The 20592-nt window shown below is 41.1% G+C and overlaps 1 protein-coding gene across 9 annotated transcripts in view; it reads left to right on the top strand.

Annotated features, from left to right (window-relative positions):
* The window catches only part of LOC120414616 (PDZ and LIM domain protein Zasp), a 110221-nt gene extending 94037 nt beyond the window's left edge, over window positions 1-16184 (top strand). For 5 of the 9 annotated variants that reach the window (XM_039575840.2, XM_039575839.2, XM_039575838.2 and 2 more), the window contains 6 exons: window positions 1499-2065; window positions 6199-6481; window positions 7154-10841; window positions 11812-11995; window positions 12055-12294; window positions 14738-16184. In XM_039575840.2, coding sequence (XP_039431774.1) covers window positions 1499-2065; window positions 6199-6481; window positions 7154-10841; window positions 11812-11995; window positions 12055-12294; window positions 14738-14815 — 5040 coding nt within the window. In that variant the 3' untranslated portion in view covers window positions 14816-16184. The remainder of the gene's footprint in view (window positions 1-1498; window positions 2066-6198; window positions 6482-7153; window positions 10842-11811; window positions 11996-12054; window positions 12295-14737) is intronic. The other 4 variants (XM_039575842.2, XM_039575841.2, XM_039575847.2 and 1 more) reach the window with 3 other exon arrangements.
* Window positions 16185-20592: the final 4408 nt, after the last annotated feature.

The raw sequence follows: 20592 nt of genomic DNA, 5'->3' as shown, positions 1-20592 counted from the left end.
TTGTTCGAGGTTCCCATTTCCATGAACGCTTGTTCACGATTTTGGGAACTCTTTTTTCTACGTGTAGTTTAAGAAAATATGTATTTTTAGATGCATTTTTAGCAAACTTTAATAGCCTTAGCCTCAAATTGGTATTGATTTTAACCAAAGTAAATAAACTTAGTTGAAAATATTTTTTTTGCAATTCCGTCGTGAAACTATTTACTTTTCCTGTCATTCTTGAACGACGAAATAGCCTACTTTTCTGTACCAAAAATAACAGAATCGAATAGCAACACTTTTCCAAACAAATGCTGAAAAGTTCTACTTTTCAGCACTTGTTTCGAAAAGTAACACTTTTCAAAAAAAATTGATTTAAACGTTTTATTGACAAAACACATGAAAATTTGACATAAAATTTCACTCAGTGTGTGTTTTTTGGAATTGCAAAAAATTTTGTATGGAACTCGTTGCAAAACTTGATTTTTTCAGCACTCTTCGTATTTATCCAACTCGGTGAACCTCGTTGTTAACTTAAGTTGAAAATGTATCCTTATTCCATTTTTGTTTTGTTTCATTTCTTGATACAACATTAAAAGGGGTAAAAATGCGTCAAGCTTGAAAACTTCCCAACACTTAAACTCTATAATTTTAATATCGATTCGGCTTTTTTCCGCTTCTAGTTGATAAATTTTTGATTCAAATCACCAACATTCTTTTTGAAAACTAGTCTTCATGTAAAGTGGATCTGATTTGTGATTTTTTACCTCAATAATAAGCTTTTTAAACATTGCGTGTTAAATTGACAAATGCTTTTTCTCAATATTTAATCACCTCCATTTTGGATTTGAAATTTTATTAATCGACGTAGAGCTTTTTTGGGCTTATTTTTGAGTTAAGACTGCGTAAAAAAGTTGTTATTAGAAAAATTTGAATGTCCGAAGATTCAATTATACGAAAGGAACTTTTTTTAAGCGAATGGATATTTTTTAGGACTTTGGTTAATCGGGTCTCGACTGTATCAATGAAAAAAAAGTTTATAAAAAATACCGCATATCAGAATCACTGCTTTTGCCAGCGGTATTTTGGTATTTCTATGCCTTTGGGCTATGTTGTACTAACTAGATAAAAATCCTAACAAGCTTAGTACAAGATACCACAGAGGCATCGATTTCTCAAACAGTTGATATTTTATGGATGGCAACATCGATATTTCTAGAGAATTTCAATTCAATTAATTGCCAGAAGAAGAAGAAGAAGTTAAAAAATCTGAACTTCAGAGTATCTTCACAACAAATCACCAACACCAGTCATCAAACTCAATCAATGACAACTATTCATTAACAGATTTTGTTCTCTTCCTTTTCTCGTAACCCATCGCAACGATTATTTTTTTTCTGCATTGCCAATGCTTGCTCACACCCTCCCCTGCATGATCTCACCCACCCACCAACTGCGCGTGTGTGTGTTTGCTCGTTCGTTTGTCTGTGTGCGCACGATCCCTTGTGTGATAACACAGCTGCACCTACCACCACCGCCGCCTCCGACGACGACCACAATCAGCAGCGGCAGCAGCAGCACTCACCAGTCTCCGTCACACTCCCGATCGAGCAGTACCACCTCGTCGAGCGGCTACTGCAACTCGAGCTCGCTATCGCCGGTCCAGTCGAACAAAGTGTCCCCGCTGCACTCGCGCACCAGCTCCGAAAACGAACTGCACCAATATCCGGCTGCCAAAGCGTTGCCAAGTTGTGCCACCACCGTCTACGGAAGTGACTTTAGCTTTCCCCCGCCGCCGCCACCACCGCTGCTGCAGCTGGCCACCGTACCCGCGGCCGGAATGGAGAATCCGGAAGTCGTCCCCCAGCAACCACCCCCGGTCGAGCCCGTTGATCCGGCGGCGTTCGGTCCGAACGGACTGGCCGTTGCGGAACCAACGGCCGACTCAACGGACTCTGCCGGGGCCGCCGCTGCTGGCTCCAACGGGGACATTACGACAAACGACTACGGCTTTCTGTACAAAACCATCGGTGGGGCCGTGATCCGGAGTGTGTTTCCGCCGGGAGGTGCAGGTTCCCGCTACAAGGTAGGTCGCATAACGCATTGCGCTAAGGACACTAACGGGGCAAGGTAGACCTTCGACGGGTGTAACTTCCCCGTGTTGGGAAGGGGGGCTTTTACATAACCATTGCTCAAGGATTGTGCGTGGTGAAGTGTGTGGGGATATTTTCACCCACGAGTGAGTGAAGACACTTGGCAGGGGACCAACGGAATGTTGATCGCGAGACAACATATCCGTTCGAACGTGTTACATTGTTACGGCGCGCGGTTCATTGTCCATCCTTCGGTGGCCACACGATCGCCCTCGTGTCCGAGGATAGTGGGGACGCATCGTGGCCAATATTTTTTTGAAAATTATATTCATGACATGAGTACAGAAAAGTGTTTTAAGCTAAGAAAACTTTATAATTCTGAATAAGTTTTCCTTTCTTATAGAGTTCTATAAAATAAGCAATTTTTTATAGACTTTGGTTCCCAATAAGGAAAAAAAATAAATGATTAAATTCCTTTAATTTGTATGAATCTCAAAAAGCAAAGGAACATAATTTTGTACTTTGTATGGATTAGTGATTGAAGAATTTTCACTAGCCTTAGTGATTTTTCATGTTCAAATTATCACCTTAAAGGGTTTCACTGGGCAGTTTCTTTTATCTTTTCTCAAATCATTGATAAAATTAAAGTTCAATGAAACATTTATTAGATATTTGGAAAAATTTCGATTACACTTATGTATACATTCGCAAATAAAACGTCAGAAGCTGTGAACTTTTATGTCTCTATACACCCAAAACTGGCAGCGCTAATCTGAGAGAATGATGGTCTCGAGTCGAGAGAATAGTGGTACCATTCACGGACGCAGAGAACACAGCTCGAGATGGGCGATAGAACTATTCTCTCGAGGTTCATTTGCAAAAAAAGTTCATCCGTCAAACAAAAAACCAAAAGTGTCGACAACGGGAATCGAACCAGAGACCTTTGACAAACCAATCCAATGACTTAGCTGCCTCGGCCACCACAGCTTGGTGACCAAGGAGAAGTCAGAAGTCGATGTATGACACTTGTTGGAGATTTATTGATTCAACTAACGAATGAACTCATTAGTTATGATGGTGTGAGTTGATACCATTATTCTATCGATTTTGGCACTGAGCCCTCAATAAATTTTGAGAGAACGATTATCTCGACTCTAAATTTTGGGTGTAGGCAAGTGACAAATTTTTGTAAATAACTTGAGAACTATTACTAGCTAGTGCAAATCAAATTTTGACGCATGTGCATTTTGGGCAAAACAAGGTTGAAATTTTATACAGCTTTCATTACTCCACCTTTTGACCTTCACAGATCCCCATAATTCGATTCCAATCCTGAGATATTTATCAAAATAATAAAAACTCCGTGCAATCTTGTCACTCTTCATATGACAGTAATTGCAATCTGATCGTGCTTGTCAAACACTGCAAGTGCGACAACTGGACAATTGCCCGATTAGTGGAAACATACCCTTTCTAGTTAAACACCTATCTTCGTCAAATGGAAAATTTGATGCTCAATTATAGCTCCAAAAAGACTATTTAGGCTATAAACTTAACAGCAACAGCACCGCCTCGAGTAAGCACGCAAATGTATGCTACTTACTGGCCAAAAGATCAAATTAAATGCACTTTTGATCATAATTTCTATTTTGCGAAACCATTTCTCATCATTTTGTTGGCACACACATCCACACGCAAGATGAGAGCTTAACTGCTTAACGAAAGTCGTCATCAATATCTTTTCACTTGCGCAAGCGTTTTCAAATCGCTTAAGATATGAAATTGCTTCCAACTACCGGTAACATGTTCTTTAGAACATTAGTTAGTCACTCACTTGAAAAATAATCCCGAAACATGTAAAAAGTCAGCAAGCGCCATCAAAAAAACAAACGCGCCAAGTCTTTTGACGTTTGACTTTTGCCGACCCATGGAGGATGAAAAAACCGAGCGAGAAGCGAAGACAAAATAAGAACAATGGGTGGCCACCAACACCACCAGCAGCGCCTGTTGGAGTGAACCAGTGATGCCAGGAAACTATCTTTATAAATGCTTCTTTTGTGAGTGTTCGCTTGAAACTTCATCACAATTGGCAGCCCTAAGCAGACCAAAAAGAGCGCTGGAAGAAAAAAAGAGCTAAGCTGCATTCTCGTCTGATTAGAATACTTTTGAAATTATTTTTTTTAAATGCTTGTAAAAGGAATAGAATAAGTTTTAGTAAAAGTGAACATAATCAGAAATTTTAACAAAAAGTTGCTCTACTCGTTGATGTACTTGGTTATCCAGATTATCCAGCATGATTCAAACACGACCGCTTATAAGCCTTGAAATTTGTATATTTCCCCTTCTTTATATATTTTTGATTGTTACTCGGGAATCTTGCAACCAAACATTGAGACACTGCACAGAGCTGTCAGCCAAACAAAACGTGTTTGTTATTATTGACATACTATTGTTTTGTTTATGCAAGGTCAAAAACACGGTTTTCTCTGAACCTCAAAAAGCAATGTGCGATCTCGCCGAAATATGCTCTACAAGAACTCTTAATTTTTAATACCTCTCGATTTGCAACAAAAAAACTTCCTTTTTGTATTCTTTTTTTTTTCATTCTTTCAAGTCGTTTCATAAATTTGCTTAGTGTTGCATTGATAAAGTTTTCAAATTCAGGATCGGTTTGTATCCATTTTCTCTTGATTCAACGGACTCATAGTTGGCCTAAATACTAGTTATATTTTTGCAAAATAACTCCTACAAATGTCATCCAGATTGATAATATGAGTCTCTTCTTCTGATCGACTAACTTTAAATAATCAATTTGAAAAATAAGGTTTCAATTTTGAAACATAATTCATTATAATGATAGATTTTACAAAATTGTTGATTCTTTGACCAGATTCATGCTCACTGTGCGTCTTCGTGGCCTCCTTGGAACCATCCCAGGGCCGTAACCGGTGAGGAAGTGCGTCCGCCCAAGTCGACAGACTCCGTCAAGGATTCCTCCCTGTCGGCACGACTGACTGCTGTGACTGACGACGATCGACAGCTCGCCGTCGTCGTCGCCGCCTCCGAAAGAACGCGCAAAACTATGTGGGCTAGCCGTCAGGCTGGCTTGCCGTTGACCGGCATCGAAATCGAGATCGATCTGATCGCCGGCACTGGGTCAACCTACCAGACCGCCGGCTTGGGGGTGCGGTGGGTGTGGAAAAATAAAAATATAATTGGTTTTATTTAGAACAGATCGTTGACATTCGAGCGCGACATGGTCTAGAAGATTTTTCGAAGAGACTGAAGCTGCTGCAGCAGATGTTGATGCACGACTTACGATGGGCGAAATAGTTGAGATTGCTGAGCGATGAAAGATTGCTGCTCACAATTAGACAAAGCTTTTTATTTTGAGGTGCAGAATTAATCACGCGGCACACGTGACAGCACGAGAAACTTGTTGATCAGCTGAGGGACCGGGATCGATTTCCGAGCGCAGAACCGCACGTGATGTGTCATTAGTAATCACCAGACTGTGGCCGGATATCGGATTTCGAAAACCGCTGTGACTTTGACTTGGTGCATTCATGCAAAGTGAGATTTTTTTTTCTTGTGGCTGAAACACTTTATCGTTTGTCATATCGATCAGAAAATTTTGATTTCAATATTGCACTTTTTAGTACACGATCGAGTTGGAACAACCCATAATTGGCGAATCCAAATTTTTGACACACAAAAATGATTTTTTACAATTGACCTTGAAAAAAATCAATCATAATTTCAATTTCATTGAACATGTTACATGAATCGAAAGTAATGGCTCAATCTGCTATCAAAATGAGATACGGTAAGTGCATGCTCCACCAGCTGTTATTTGTTTGAGAAAGACATTTTTTGCAACTAATTACCGCAAATAGCTTACAACTCACAGCGAACGCGTCAACAAACGATTACGCAGGACTGTTCGTCTCTAACGATTTATTTTTACCACAATCACCGTAGAAAAAAAAATAAAAAAAATACCCTCGTCAACGCATCCGCGACGACAGGTTCATGACGCCAGCCTGTTGGCGCCAAAAAATCACAAACGACGACACTAACCGTTCGTTTCCAATTTCTTCTTCTTCTCCTTCCCCTCCCCTCACAGAACCAGAACAACATCACTCCGAAACCGTTCGGAGCCGCTCCGAGCCCGCTGGTTCAGCCACCGTCGTCCTTCCCGCCAGTGGCCGGAAGCGTTCCAACGCCGTTCTCGGCGGCCATCACTGGCCAGGCTCCGGCCCCAGCTGCCGCGGCTCCCCAGCCAGCAAGCTATCCTCCGGCCCCTCAGGCCGCCGCCGCTCCGGCCGTTCAGGCTCCGGCTCCGGCCCCAGCCCCAGCTGCCGTGGCCCCTACCGCCGCGCCTGCTGCCGCTGTGCCAACTCCACAAGGTTGTTACTCATTTGCGATCGGTTCATACTAAGTCAAGCCCCGATTACTTGGTTCTCTAGCCTCACTTTTCAACCTCTCACCAACAACACTCAAAAATACATACTTTTAATTTGTTTTACCCCTTATTTTGTTAGCTAGTCGTAAGATGATCATTTCTTCCCATTTATTTCATATTCTTTGAATGATTTTACTTTAAATATCTCCCCCATCGACACTGTAAATCTACCTTCGACATCAACAACAACTCCAACAACAACAACTTCGCAACCCATTTAAAACCACGATCAACCGTCACACAGGAAAAACCTACTTTTACAATAAAAAGTCAGTTCATCCACCTAAATTTAATTTTAGAGGTACGATATTTAGCCGCTTGCTGTACACGATACCGAAACGCTAGTCGCGCTAAATGTCACCACTTGCACCGTCAACATCATCTCGAGTTACTTTCTACTACTATCTAGTGAACCGCGACTATACTAGGCTGCACCAAGAACGCCGCTAATCTCATCAAATTGCACGCAAAGTAACGCTTCTCTAATCATGCTTCGCTTCTCTTCTTTCTCTCTCTCTCTGCTTTCTATCCCTAACCTACGCTACGCCTGCTAACACTGACCATCCTCCCCCATTCCCCCTCTTCTGCGCGTTTTGTCCCCTCCCCACCCGAGAAGGCGCGTACGCCCACTATCTGGATCCGGAGTTGTACGGTGACGAAGAAGACGACGGTGACGCACAACAGGTACCGGCCGAATCTCCCATTCCTCCCTTTGCTTGGCCCCCGAAGCGCGTCGAGGACGAGAAAGTTCCCATCGCGACCCCACTCTATGTCCCACCCCCGGAAACGCAACGCGTGGTCGTGAAGCCGCTCGTGTACGTGCCTCCGCCGCCCAAGGAGAAGAGCAAATCACCGCCCAAGAAGGAGCAGCAGCAACCGGAAGAGGAGCAGGAGCAGCAGGAGATAGAAGAGCCGATCTGTGTAGCCAAGAGCGTACAGAGCAAATCGGCGCCCGAACTGAGCAGGAGAAGAAGTAGTGCTCACGAGCAGCAATCCCAGCAGGAAGAGGAGAGCTACGACACGTACACCATGACCACCTCGACTTCGGCATCCTCCGAAGAGTATCGAATGTACTCGACCCAGACGTCGCAACCGATCGTCACGTACTACGACACGCCGGTCATCGAGATGGACTACCCGTTCGGATCGGGTCAGCGAAGTACCCAGGCAAGTACCGGCGCCATGTCGGACGCATCGTACACACATTTCGTGTTCCGAGATCCACCGATGGAACCCGAATCGGTTGAACCGTCGGTCGAGCCTTCCGTGGAACCGGAGCCGATCGTCGTCGAGCCGCCCAAGGAGCCGACCAAGGCGCAGAAACGGGTCGAGTTTGTCGAGTACCGGAAGGAGCTGGAGCGGTTCCTCAAGGCGGAGCAAGAGGCTAGCGAGGCCGCCGAAAGGCTACGCAACGAAATCCAGGAGGTTGCCGAAGAGTACACGATACCACACTACCAGCTGCCGGCGATTGATTCCGCCAAGCCGGCCAAAGAGTTGCCCCGGCAAATTGTTCCCAATCCCGTACCGAAGCAGTGGCAGAGCAAGCTCGTTCAAATGCTGTGCATTGCCCCGAACGATCCGGTTCGTCTTACCCAGGAGCAAATTGAAGAGGCAAATTTCATGAAATCACGCAACGAAGCGTACATTCGCGAAAAGGAGGAATCCAAGATCCGTCAATTGGAAGCGCTCAGGCGACAGGTCGACGCCCTCGAGCGTCGCATGGGTAAAAAAGAGGAACCGGAACCCGAACCATACCCCAGCATTCCGCACCCTCCGTTGGAAATTCCACGAAAAGGTGCCGTAATGGCGAAGGTGCTTGCCTCTTCCACTACTAAGGCGGAGCGATTCCCCACGTATCTTCCCGCTCCGGTAGTTCCACTCCCCGAAGAATCCGCTCCGTACGTCCCAACCTTCAAGCCCTCGATGGAACCGATTCGGAACGACAAGATCTCATCCTTTCGCGTTTCGCCCTTCCTGGAAGCGTTAACCACAGCCCCTTATACTCCGTTTCAGACCTTCGGCACGGAGATCCCTTCGCAGATGGAGAACATGCCCGTATCGAGCGGGCGCATCTCGATGACCGATGCACTGGCAACCGTCTCGGAGCGGCCCTATACACCGTTCAAGGAAGTCAAGTTTGAGCGTTCCGAAATGTATCAGAAGCTGCTCCAGGAGCAGCCCTCGATCCAGACGGATCCGGACAAAAACTTCTCGGCGTTTGCCAGTGTAGGCGGTAATCGTACGCCGGTACCGTTCAAGCCGATCATTCCGGAAATCCGCGTTCCGGAGCCGGAACCCGAACCCGAACCGGAACAGGTTGAGGAACCACCACAACCTGAACCCGAACCGGAGCCGGAGAAGCCAAAGAAAAAGCTTCCTCCCTATCCGAGAAAGGACGCCGGAGCAGGTCACTATTCGCTCGCTCCAAAGCGTGAAAACGCCAAGTCACCGCTTAACCAACCGGCGGAGATTCCAACCTACCAGCGCAAGTGGTTCGAGCTGCCATCGCAAAATCCACCACGCACACCGGAACCCGAAGAACTGCGCCAAAACGTCCCGTTGGCATTTGTAGATACTCATTCTCAATCCCATCTCGCTAAGCCTATCGCACGATGCAACGCTGTAGATATTAGAGACCAAGTACAGTTGAAGAAAACCAATCCGTTCACAACCATTCACAACCGTACTATCCCAGTGGCGCAGCTGCCGACCGCGGTTCCAGAAGATGACGCCGAGTTGGCACACTTTAACAATGCGCACGGCCGCCTGCAGGCCAAGGGCGTCGTATTTGACCGCGGTCAGTCGTTTACACCGTCGTTGATTCTGAGCAAGCACTCGACCACGATTCCGTACTACCAGCACCAGCTGGGCTTCGAGGAGTACTTTGCCGAATCTAAGTCCTTCGACGGGCGTAACACCCCGTTGAAGCAATGTCGCAAATCTCCCGCTTTCGGCCCTCCGCCGAATCCACTGAAACCGGCAGTTCCGCCCTCGCGGGAAAACATCCCGATCGAGTCGGGACTTTATCTGTCCATGGGTAAGCTACAGGGAACACCGTGGTACGCTCACAGCGACCATGTTCCGGGGGACATCAAGCAGAAGATGCAGCAACAGCAGCATGGTATGGGTCCTGGCTACACCGGGTACGCCCAGCAGCAACGAAGCGTCCACTACCAGGAGCAACCGGTGGCCGTTCGCACCGAAACGCAAGGCAACACGACCGTTCAAACTCGCTCCCAGGAGAGTGCACTGAGGGAGCAGGCTTCATCCGAAAGAACCATCAACAGCGCCAGCCAGGTAGGAAATGCTTTGATCCAGAAGCGCACCCGGATCGTTGAGGAGCACGAACACACTCAGGAAGCCAGGACGGTGGAGATTGCAAAGTTCTCGTCCAAAATCAAGGAAGACGAAGTCCCCCAGAAAGGTTTCGTCGCTCAGCAGACCCGAAGGTTCTCGGGCCAGGACGATGCACTGAACATCCCTCCGCAGATGTCGGAAGCAGCTCTGATTGAAGCGACCCAGCCATCCGAACCGCAATCTACGGCCCAATTCTTCCCCCAGCACTCGTCTCAACCGTCAGCTCCCATGTTCCCAACTGCGAACGTCAAGCCGGAAACGCAACCAGCCGCCCAACTCTTTCCCCAGCAAACCTCTCAACCGTCTGTCCCCTTGTTCCCACCCTCAACCAGAAAGCCCGAAGTCATTGGCGATAAATTCCCAACGGTGAGCGCTCGCAAAGCGAGCATCCTCAACATCCAACCGCCCCGATCCCCTACCCCAACTTCCGGCTTCAAGGCTCAATTCAATGAGTTCATGACGGGTGCCGGTTCGCACCCTCCGCTAGAAACACAGAGGGAGGAACCGGAACCAGTTCAGTCGTGGCCACCCGAGCTTCCATCCATCTCGTCTAACTCTAACCACCAACAACCTTCCGTGGCATCGGTTGCCCCGATGAAGCAGGCAGTCCCAGCTGCCGCTCCCCCTCCTGCTGCTGCACAGCAACAGCAGCAGCAGCAGGTCGCTTTCTCCAATGGACGTAGGTCTTCCATTAACAACAACACGAACGCCAACGCCATCAACAACAGCACGATTGGCTTCAGTAACATCACCCTCGACAGCGGTACCGACAGTCATTTCAAGTATTCTGACCGACCACCTGTTCCGAGCGCAGGTTCCGCAGCGTTCAACAAGGGCCGCGCGGCATGCCAGACGACCGCGCCGACCCGCGGCCGTGGCGTCATGAACAAGGCCGTTGCCCCGGGCGGTCGTGTCCCACTGTGTGGCTGCTGCAGTCAGCAAATCAGGTGTGAGGTCCACCCGGACGATGTGTTGATTTGTGTGTTTTTTTTTGAGTGTTGTTTGTTTTGATCTGAAACCGCCTAACCCCACGCATTGTTTTGTTTGCTAACGCTAACCGTTTGACTAACTCTCTCGCTCGCAGAAATGTTCTTCCAGAAAAAGTCTCCGGTTAAGCAGACGGCTCCGTCATTCGCTCCGGGAGCGGCCACCACTCTGCTGGACAGCTCGGTAAGCAAGCTTGCCTCCATCAACGGTAACAGTGACTACCGCAAGCAGGCTTCCAACGTACTCAAAGAAATGCTTGAAGCCCGGCTTAAGAAGCATGAGAGCACGCCGGTTCAGCAACAACAGGAACAGGTTCGACTGAAGAACAAGGAGAATCTCCTCAGTAACGGAGGTGACACTCTCCACAAACGACTCCTCAACCCGTCCCACCCAATGTCCCGGATCATAGACATGTGTGACTCCTCAGTCCCAGCTCCTCCTCCAATGCCCAAAGCAAACGCTCCCTTCCAGCAACCTCACAAAGATCTCAAACCACAACCCGTAATTCCCAACAACAATATCTCAAACATCCTCGTAAACAATGTGGTGTTGCGACCCAAGCACAACAATCACAACGGCAACGGTAACGGGTTGGAGGAAACCCTCGCCCAGCTGTCCAACCGACGCAAAGTAAGTTCCGAACTAACCTCGCATGCGCGTGATAGACGTTCCTATGTGGAGAAAAATAACAACAACAACAGCAGCCAGACGAAGTCGACGATCGCGGAAGAGTCCGCTGCGAAAAAACCCTCCGAAGAAGCGGTTACACCGCCGACTGCGGTCAACAAGGTGCCCATTTGTAACAAGTGTAACCACAAGATCACGACGTGAGTACCGCTGTTTGTTGTTTGGGCTAACCTCGCTTGATTTCCTTACAAATCTTATTGCTGAGACCTCGTCTAACCCTGATTACGCTTTCGCCATTCACAGAGGACCATTCATCACCGCTCTGGGTCGCATCTGGTGCCCGGATCACTTCATCTGCCACAACGGCAACTGCAAGCGCCCGCTGGCCGACATCGGCTTCGTCGAGGAGAAGGGTGACCTGTACTGCGAGTACTGCTTCGAGGAGTTCCTGGCCCCGGTCTGCAGCAAGTGCAACGCCCGCGTGAAGGTTTGTTTCGTGACTATTCGTACGAAATCGCACAGAAACTCAAATTTCTCTTAAAACAGGGCGACTGCCTCAACGCCATCGGCAAGCAGTTCCACCCGGAGTGCTTCAAGTGCACCTACTGCGGCAAGCAGTTCGGCAACAGCCCGTTCTTCCTGGAGGAGGGTGACCCGTACTGCGAGACCGACTGGAACGAGCTGTTCACGACCAAGTGCTTCGCCTGCGGATTCCCCGTCGAGGCCGGCGACAAGTGGGTGGAGGCGCTGAACAACAACTACCACAGTCAGTGCTTCAACTGCACCGTAAGTATAGGCGCTTTTATTTTGAGTATTTTGTGTAAAATTCTGGAGGTTGGGTCAATTGCCGGAAACCGCTCGGCACAATGCTAAATGGTAGAGGTTTCATCCGGTAGAAAACTAAATTGCAGAGAAAGTCATTTGGCAGAAAGGGTCCACAAGCAGAAAATAAAGAGGTAAAAAATCAAAAGGCATATACATTCAATAGAAGAAAAATTAAAAGGCAGAAAAAATTAAAGGTAGAAAAATTTAAACGCAGAAAAACACAAAGGCAGGAAAATCAAAACAAGAAAAAATAAAAAGGCAGTAACATAAAAGAACAAAAAAAAAATAAAAGGCAGAATGACAAAAAAATGTAAAGGCAGAAAAATTTAAAGGCAGACAAATTTGAAAGCCAAAAAAATAAAAGGCAAATAAAACGGCAGACAAATCAAAAGACAGATAAATTAAAAGGTTGATGAAATAAAAACACAGAAAATTTTTAAAACATATTAAAATAAAAGGAAAATAATTAAAATGCAGAAAAAATAGAAAGCAGATTAAAGGAGATTGAAAGACAAAACAATTAATACAGAAAAATTAAAAGACAGAAAAATTAAAAATAGGAAGGCAAAAAAGTTTTATGGCCAAACATTGATCTGCAGAAAAAAAAAAACAGAATTAAATGGCAAGCTGTTCAGCAAAAAAATTAAACGGCAGAAAATTTAGTTAGCAGAATAATTAAAATTTTATATTTCAAAAAGAAAAATATAAATCAAAATTCAAAAATTCAAATAAAATCAAATAATAAGTTCAAGCTTAAAATCATGTTCAAAAATCCAAAAGTTTAAAGAATTAATAATACAAAAATATAAATACAAAAAATCAAAGACGAAAATTGCAGGATTTAAAAAAAAAGATTGGTAGAAAAATAATAAAGTCAGAAAACTAAAAGGCAGAAAAATTTAAAAGCCGACAAATTTTCGAGAAATAAAATTAATGGGCAGAAAAAATTAAAAACATTTAAATGATTCAGCAAAACATTAAAATACAGAAAAAAAGTCAGAAAAATTGAAAGGCAGAAAAAGAATAAGCAGTTAAATTACAAAAAAATATATCAGCGAAAAAAACAAATAACAGAAAATTAATTGAAAATGATTGTTTGTTAACAGAATTATTAATAATAATAGTTTATTTTATAGTTCAAAAATACAAATTTCGATCAAAACTATAAAAATCAAAAAATGAAATAAATTCAAAATAATTAAAATTTGAAAGTTCAAGCTTAAGTAAAAGTTTATAAAATTCAAAGGTTCAAATGATTGATAATAAAAAATATGAAAACTTAAAATTAAAAGACGATGAAATTAAAGAAAATAAAGGTTGAAAATTTGATAACATTCTAAAATTTACAGAACCAGAAATGGTCAATCAGAAATCGCAGAAAGAGTCCACAACCAGAAAATAGAGAGAGGAAAAACAATAGGCAGAAAAACTTAAAGGCCAAAATATTGAAAGACTGAAAATTAAAGAACAGAAACATTGAAAAGCAGTAAAATAAGAAAGGCAGAAAAATACAAAGACAGAAACATAGAAAGTCAGAAAAATTCAAAGGCGGAAAAATTTAAAGGCAGGATAAATGATAAGCAGAAACATTAAAAGGCAAAGGCAGAAAAAATTAAGAAAAATAAAATTAAATGGCAGAAATTTTAAATTTCAAAAAATAAAAGGCAGAAAAAGAAAGTAAGAAAACTTAAAAGGCTGAAAAATTTACAGGCAGATAAATTGAAAGGCATAAAAAAGCTGCAAAATTAAAAGGCAGAAAAATTTTGGAGAAGAAAAAAGATTAAAATGCATAAACATTAAAAGGTAGAATAATTAAAAGGCAGAAAAAAGCAAAAGCAAAAAAAATAAAGGGAAGATAAATGACAGAAAATTGATCAGCACAAAAAACTAATGACAGAAAATTGAATGAGAAAGTTGATCAGCAGAAAAGTTTGAATCAATATTCAAAAATGCTTAAATTTTAAAATAAAAAAAAATGATGATTTGGAATTTGATTTGAAACAGTTCTTACTCGATTATCCAAAGTTTTTAACATCTCGTCCGGAGTGAGATGATCGAATTACGAAAGTTTTATTTTTCTCAAAATTGGGGTCGCTTACCTAAAATATGACTCCAAAAATACTCCAAAGGTTATCTGATTTTCTGTTATACAGGATAGCGGTGAAAATGGCGGCTTTGAAAAATTTAAGAATTTTATGGATGAATAAATTTTGGAATTTATAAATTTAATAATAAAATTATTAAAGAATAAAAAAATAAAAATTAAACATGTTGCGAAACTATGCAGACATGTTTATATGTCGTAACCAGATAAAATACAATCTATATATTTTAAAAATGTCCCAAAAAAAATCGAACAACAAATCTAAAGATTCTTAATTTTATTTCCCTTCTATCATTCCAGAGCTGCAAAAAGAACCTCGAAGGACAGAGCTTCTTCGCGAAGGGTGGCCGTCCGTTCTGCAAGAACCACGCCCGCTAAGCCCAAGTCGGAAGTCAGAAGAATGAACATGAAAGGGTCATCCACGTTGTTTTTAAGTTTTACTTTATTCTCTCTCTGTTCTGTTGCACATAACTTCTTGATTTTCCTTTTAACGATTTACTAGCGTAATAACTGGACACTCGTAATTGTGTGTATGTGTGGAATAGTGCGCCCCCGCAGCGTGAACATTTTGCAATTTTTATTATCATTTTTTTTTTTAAATTACATATACTTGAAACCAAAAATTTACACGAAGAAAGAAAAAACCAGCATCTAGAGCTTTTTTGAATGACATTTAAAAAAATACGCAAAAAAGTCATTAAATTCAACTAACAGTGCTTCTAATTACACAATGAATAACATAATTTACTAATGCAAACCATGCTAAAGCATAAAAGAAAGAGAGACAATGGGAGAGAGAGAGCAAAAGCGCTCGCCACACAAGCACACACCGCATAAAGAAATTGAGAAGCTTTTGGAGTCTTGCGCATCTTGGCCGCACAGAGAAAAACTGGCGCTGCTAGCAGCAAAGAGGAAACTTTCGCGGTGCAAAGCACGCGGTGGAAATGTTTCCGAGAAAGCTCTAGGTGAAATATTTCCACCGCGTGGTCCGCGCCGCGTGCTCGCGCTTGCTAGTGAAATATTTATTACAGGTTAGTTGTAGACGTAGAGGAAAAAGATGAATTAGATGGAGCTTCAGGGCGCTGGGAAAATGCTTCAAGCTAGGAATTTTCTTTCCCCGACGAAGAAAACATGACTCCTAGGCTTGAGGGATTGAAGTGAGCAGCGCGGAAAAAAGGAAAGAAAATTTATATTTTATGTTATATTTATGTGTACAGAAAGAAGAGTAAAAATGCTTTAAATATATTTTGTTACTCACGTTAATGCAACTTTAACATGAAACAAGAATGAAAAAAATAAACATATTTAGCACGGAAAGTTTGTTACTTTAGAAACAATATTGAAAGAAGATTAATACAGGCGAGATCAAATTCTATTTACTTAAGGCTAAAACTGTTAAACCATGTATAAAGAGAAAGCAAAACTGCAAGTGTTTTGAAAACAATCTTCTTTGGAAAAATTGTTAGGTGTAGCGAAAAATTGTCCAAAAAATTTGTGTGTGATAAAATGTAAAAATTACGTTTTTATTTTAGCATTATTTTAAACCAAGAGTTGTAGAAACATCAAATTGACTTGGCAAGAAAACAAGATCAGAAGAAAAAAAAACTAAACAGATAGATTTATTTTGAAGTATCCCGATGTAACAAGGCGTAACCAACCAAGCTCGGCGAAGTGTGCGAAAACATGCAATAACTTGTACTGTCATAGGTCGAAGATAATGAAATAAATATAAAAGTCGTACGTTGTATCTCTGTTGTTTTATTTTTGATGAGAGATAATCCTTACCATTTTTTGAGATTTAGGAAAATATATGAGGGACATCCATAAACCACTGGAAATTCCAAAAAGTTACACGAGTTTTATGAATGACATCTGTGTCAAGTATAAACCACAGACTAACACAGAGTCACCACTACCATTTAATTTTTGGTTCACGGTTATTTAATGGAATTTTATGTCAAACACATCGTTCAAAACTAAACAATATTGAAAAATGTTACTTTTCGATACTAGTGCTGAAAAGTTCAACTTTTCAGCACCCATTTCAGTGCTGAAAAGTAGAACTTTTCAGCACTGTTACTGAAAGGTATTAATTTTCCATTCTGTTATTTTTGGTAGGGAAAAGTAGGCCGTTTCGTTTCTGCAGAAGGGCAGGAAAAGTTGACAGTTTCACAGTGGAATTGCAAAAAATGGTTTATGCAATTCTGTCGTGAAACTACTTACTTTTCCTGTCATTCTTGAACGACGAAACAGCCTACTTTTCTGTACCAAAAATAACAGAATCGAATAGCAACACTTTCCAAAATAAATGCTAAAAAGTTCTACTTTTCAGCACTCAAATGGGTGCTGAAAAGTTGAACTTTTCATCACTTGTTTCGAAAAGTAACACTTTTCAATATTTTTTTGATTTAAACGATTTATTGACAAAATACATGAAAAGAGGATTTTTTCAGCACTCTTCGTATTTATCCAACTCGGTGAACCTCGTTGGATAAATGTACGACTCGTGCTGAAAAAATCCTCTTTTTGCAACTTGTTGCATAAACTACTATTTTGAATGAAATTTTATACCAAACATCCATGTGCTAAGTAAATTCACCTATCAAAACAAAAAAAATATTGAAAAGTGTTACTTTCCGATATTAGTGTTGTAAAGTTCAACAAAAGCACTCATTTCAATGCACAGAAAAAAATCAATTCCCGTAATCGTGAATTAAGTTCACGAATATAAGATCTACGAAGGAATTTATTCATGAGTATGGTGCATTTGCACCATAAACGTGAATATATTCCTTCGTGGTTCTCATAATCGTGAACTGACTTCACGGTTTCGAGAATTGATTTTTTTTCTGTGTGCTGAAAAGTAGAACTTTTCAGTACTTGTGTTGAAAGGTACTAATTTTCCATTCTGTTATTTTTGGTAGAGAAAAGTTGGCCGTTGGGTGGGGTTCGATCCCAGCAGGTCCCGGTGTCATTTTTCGGGTATAGATTTGTCTGATCATGCCTTCTGTCGCACGGGGAAGTAAATGTTGGCCCCGGTCTAACCTAGAGGTTAGGTCGTTAGCTCACTTAAGTGTGCATTTTCTGTCAATACGGCATGATGGCAATAGTTTTGCAAGAAACTTAGCTTGGATCACACAATTTTTTACAAAAAAAAAATACTTCTTGTAATGTTCATCTAAATTTCCATTATTGAAAATGTTTTAAAATGGTTTCAAATTTATTTCAGCCGAATATTAACCATCACATTTAAACCACGGGTGCCACTAAGATTATTGTTTGCATCAGAAATCTGCTTTCTCTTTTTTGCAAAAGTTGTTTAACATGCGATTTTTAGCTGTTTTTTTTGTAGACTGTCGATGCCATTGTCAGCCAACATATTTTGCTGGGAATGTGACAGCTTAAGCTCGATCTTTGTTTGCATCAGGGCTCTGTGTCGGGAATTTATTAATTTTTTAGTTAAATTATGGGTTTTGCACCAAAAATAAGAAGACCTTAAGGAAAGTTTAAAAATTTACTTTTGCCACCTTTTTCAAATGTTTTTCTTTTCTAGTAATATTTCAATTCAATTCGGTTTTATTGGTGAATAACCAAGTTACAATGAGTTATTTTGAAGTGCATTAAAGAGTTTTGGAGTTCTTTTCAGCTGTGTGTTGCATCATAATCCATTTTGGAACAATTTCTTCAACTAAGGCACTAACAAGATTAAAATAAAATAAAATAATACTTACAGAAATCTAGTAATATTTCAACGCTGAAAATAGAAATAAGTCATTCTAACCTAAAATGTATTCATGGTTTCTTAAAAATATCAGTTTTAATTAAATTCCACAAAAAATATATACATACTCCACTGTTAAGTAAACGCAGTAAAAACATTTACAAATTTAAATTTTAATTAAAAGTTTTCAAAAAAGTATTCTTTTGTACATTTGTGCAACCAATTCAAGTTTTTTCATATGTTTCGCATTCCTGCAAAATGGAATATTTTGTTTCCTGATGTTATTATTTAATCGTATATTTGATTTCGTTTAATTTAATTTGAAACAATCGAATAAAATAAATTTGATTGCTTCGAAAGTATTTAATAGAAATCAGAAAAATAAGGTGTGTATTTAGGGTTTTGAATTTGGAATTTAATCTTATGCTTATCTTTGTGAATTGACTCTTCTCATTCATTTAACATTTCATGAACGGCAGTACCGGCCAGTCATTGTACAATTTTCAAAGGCGGTCGCAGGCCGGTTTTAATAACTTCGCGATCCAGATTCGGACCGCGAGCCGTAGGTTGGGCACACCTGATTTATATAAATTTCTCCATAGGGACCATCCATAAATTACGTAGACACTTTTTTGAATTTCTCAGTTTATTCAAACATCTTTTCAATTTTTGAAAATATTCCATGTACAGTACCGCAAAAAGTTGTTTTTTGCTTTTTTTTTTGTTTTCGTCAAATCTTACATTGAAAACTAATGATTGCTGAAATACTGAACTAGTGTGAAACGCATTTAAAAAAAACTTTTTTCAGTCAAATGTTTAGACTATGGCTTGTTTAGACTATGGCTTAAGGCCAGAGCCGAGGGACAAAAACTTTTGAAAATGTTGGCATCAGCCTTTATTGATTCTGAGAACATCAATATAGAAATGATCAAAATTAAATTCAAACATTAAGAATGTATGAATTTGAAACAAAAACATTGCTAAAGCAAAACAACAACAACTGAAGGTTTTCTATTAAGGGGTACATGCTACATGTAAAAAAATCACAAAATTCATGTTACAATAAATTTATTGAATCTACTAAAAAGATAATTTTAAATCGCTTCGGAAAGTTTAGTGAAGATATTACATGATTAAACTAAGTTAGAGACGATTTTAAGCTCAACATTATGCTGTGCGCAAAGCGGACTGTCAAACCTTCAGAGCGTTTTTCTCGAAACACCGAGTAGATTTACGGGTGCCACGATATCTCGAGATTGGATAAACCAATTTGGCTAATATTTGGAGTGAAGACTCTCAAGACATATTCCGTGTGCATGACGAAAGCCGATTTTGTAATTTTGCTTTTTAAAAAATACAAAAATCAAAGACTGACGATTTTTTCTATGGAAAACACAAAAATATTTTTATCTTTTTTTTAATAAGTTTTTTGAATATCGACCTTCGTAATGCTCACAGGACCGGTTTAACGAGTGTTCACAAAAATTTTGAGTCGATTTGGTCAAGGCAGAGTTAAGATATCGTGGCACCCGTTTTTTGAAACTGCTAACTTCAAATAGCTATATCTCGGCAATGATAGAACCAAATGTCTTCAAATTTGTTTTGATGATAGATGAAAATGTATATTTGAATGCCCTGAAAACAGATTTTATATAAAATTAAGTGTGAGCTCACATCAACCTCTGATTATTTTTATAGATTTCCGGAACCGGTGGCCACATTGTTATGCTGCGGATTTAAATCAATGACAACTCTTTAAGCAATGTGGTTCAGTATAAATAAGTTGGTCATAAATTAATTTCTTTATTTATTTTTTATATGACCAGAAAAGCTTATTATTGGTTTTTTGTCTTTGATAATGTCTAAAAAGTACACAAAAAAGAAATTGACGGAAACAAAGAATTTTACATCAAGTCAATGTTCAATCTATGTATATATATAAAAAATTTCGACGGTTTTGTTCGAACGCGAATCAGTTCATTACGGAGCGTCGGATCGAGGTGCTTTTTGTTGCGTTGGGTTCGTATAAGCCCGAGGAAGGTTTTTACGCTAACTAATTGACACTTTGGCCACTTTGGAACCGATTCCGGAAAATCTGTAGATTGTATGGACAAAGTTGCGTAAAATCAAATTTTGATCATAGGAGGCTGATAAGGAAAGAGCTTAAAACGTCAACAAACGAAAAAAGGAAAAGACGAAGTTTTTCGGGTAAGGCTTGTTTTATATAAACAATAATAAATAATTGGCTCTACAGTATTGCCTTGGCGTTCTCGATTCTGCGATTTCTGCTCGAAACTAGGTGTCCGAAGGCTTGATTGTTGAGGCTAATGCAAACCTCTTTTTACATCTAAAGCTTCCATCTACCCCGGGATTCGAACTGACGACCTTTGGATTGTGAGTCCAACTGCTTACCAGCGACTCCACCGAGACAGGA

This window comes from Culex pipiens, chromosome 3, assembly GCF_016801865.2.
Source record: "Culex pipiens pallens isolate TS chromosome 3, TS_CPP_V2, whole genome shotgun sequence".
Taxonomy (NCBI): domain Eukaryota; kingdom Metazoa; phylum Arthropoda; class Insecta; order Diptera; family Culicidae; genus Culex; species Culex pipiens.
This window is presented reverse-complemented; position numbering and strand designations above follow the sequence as displayed.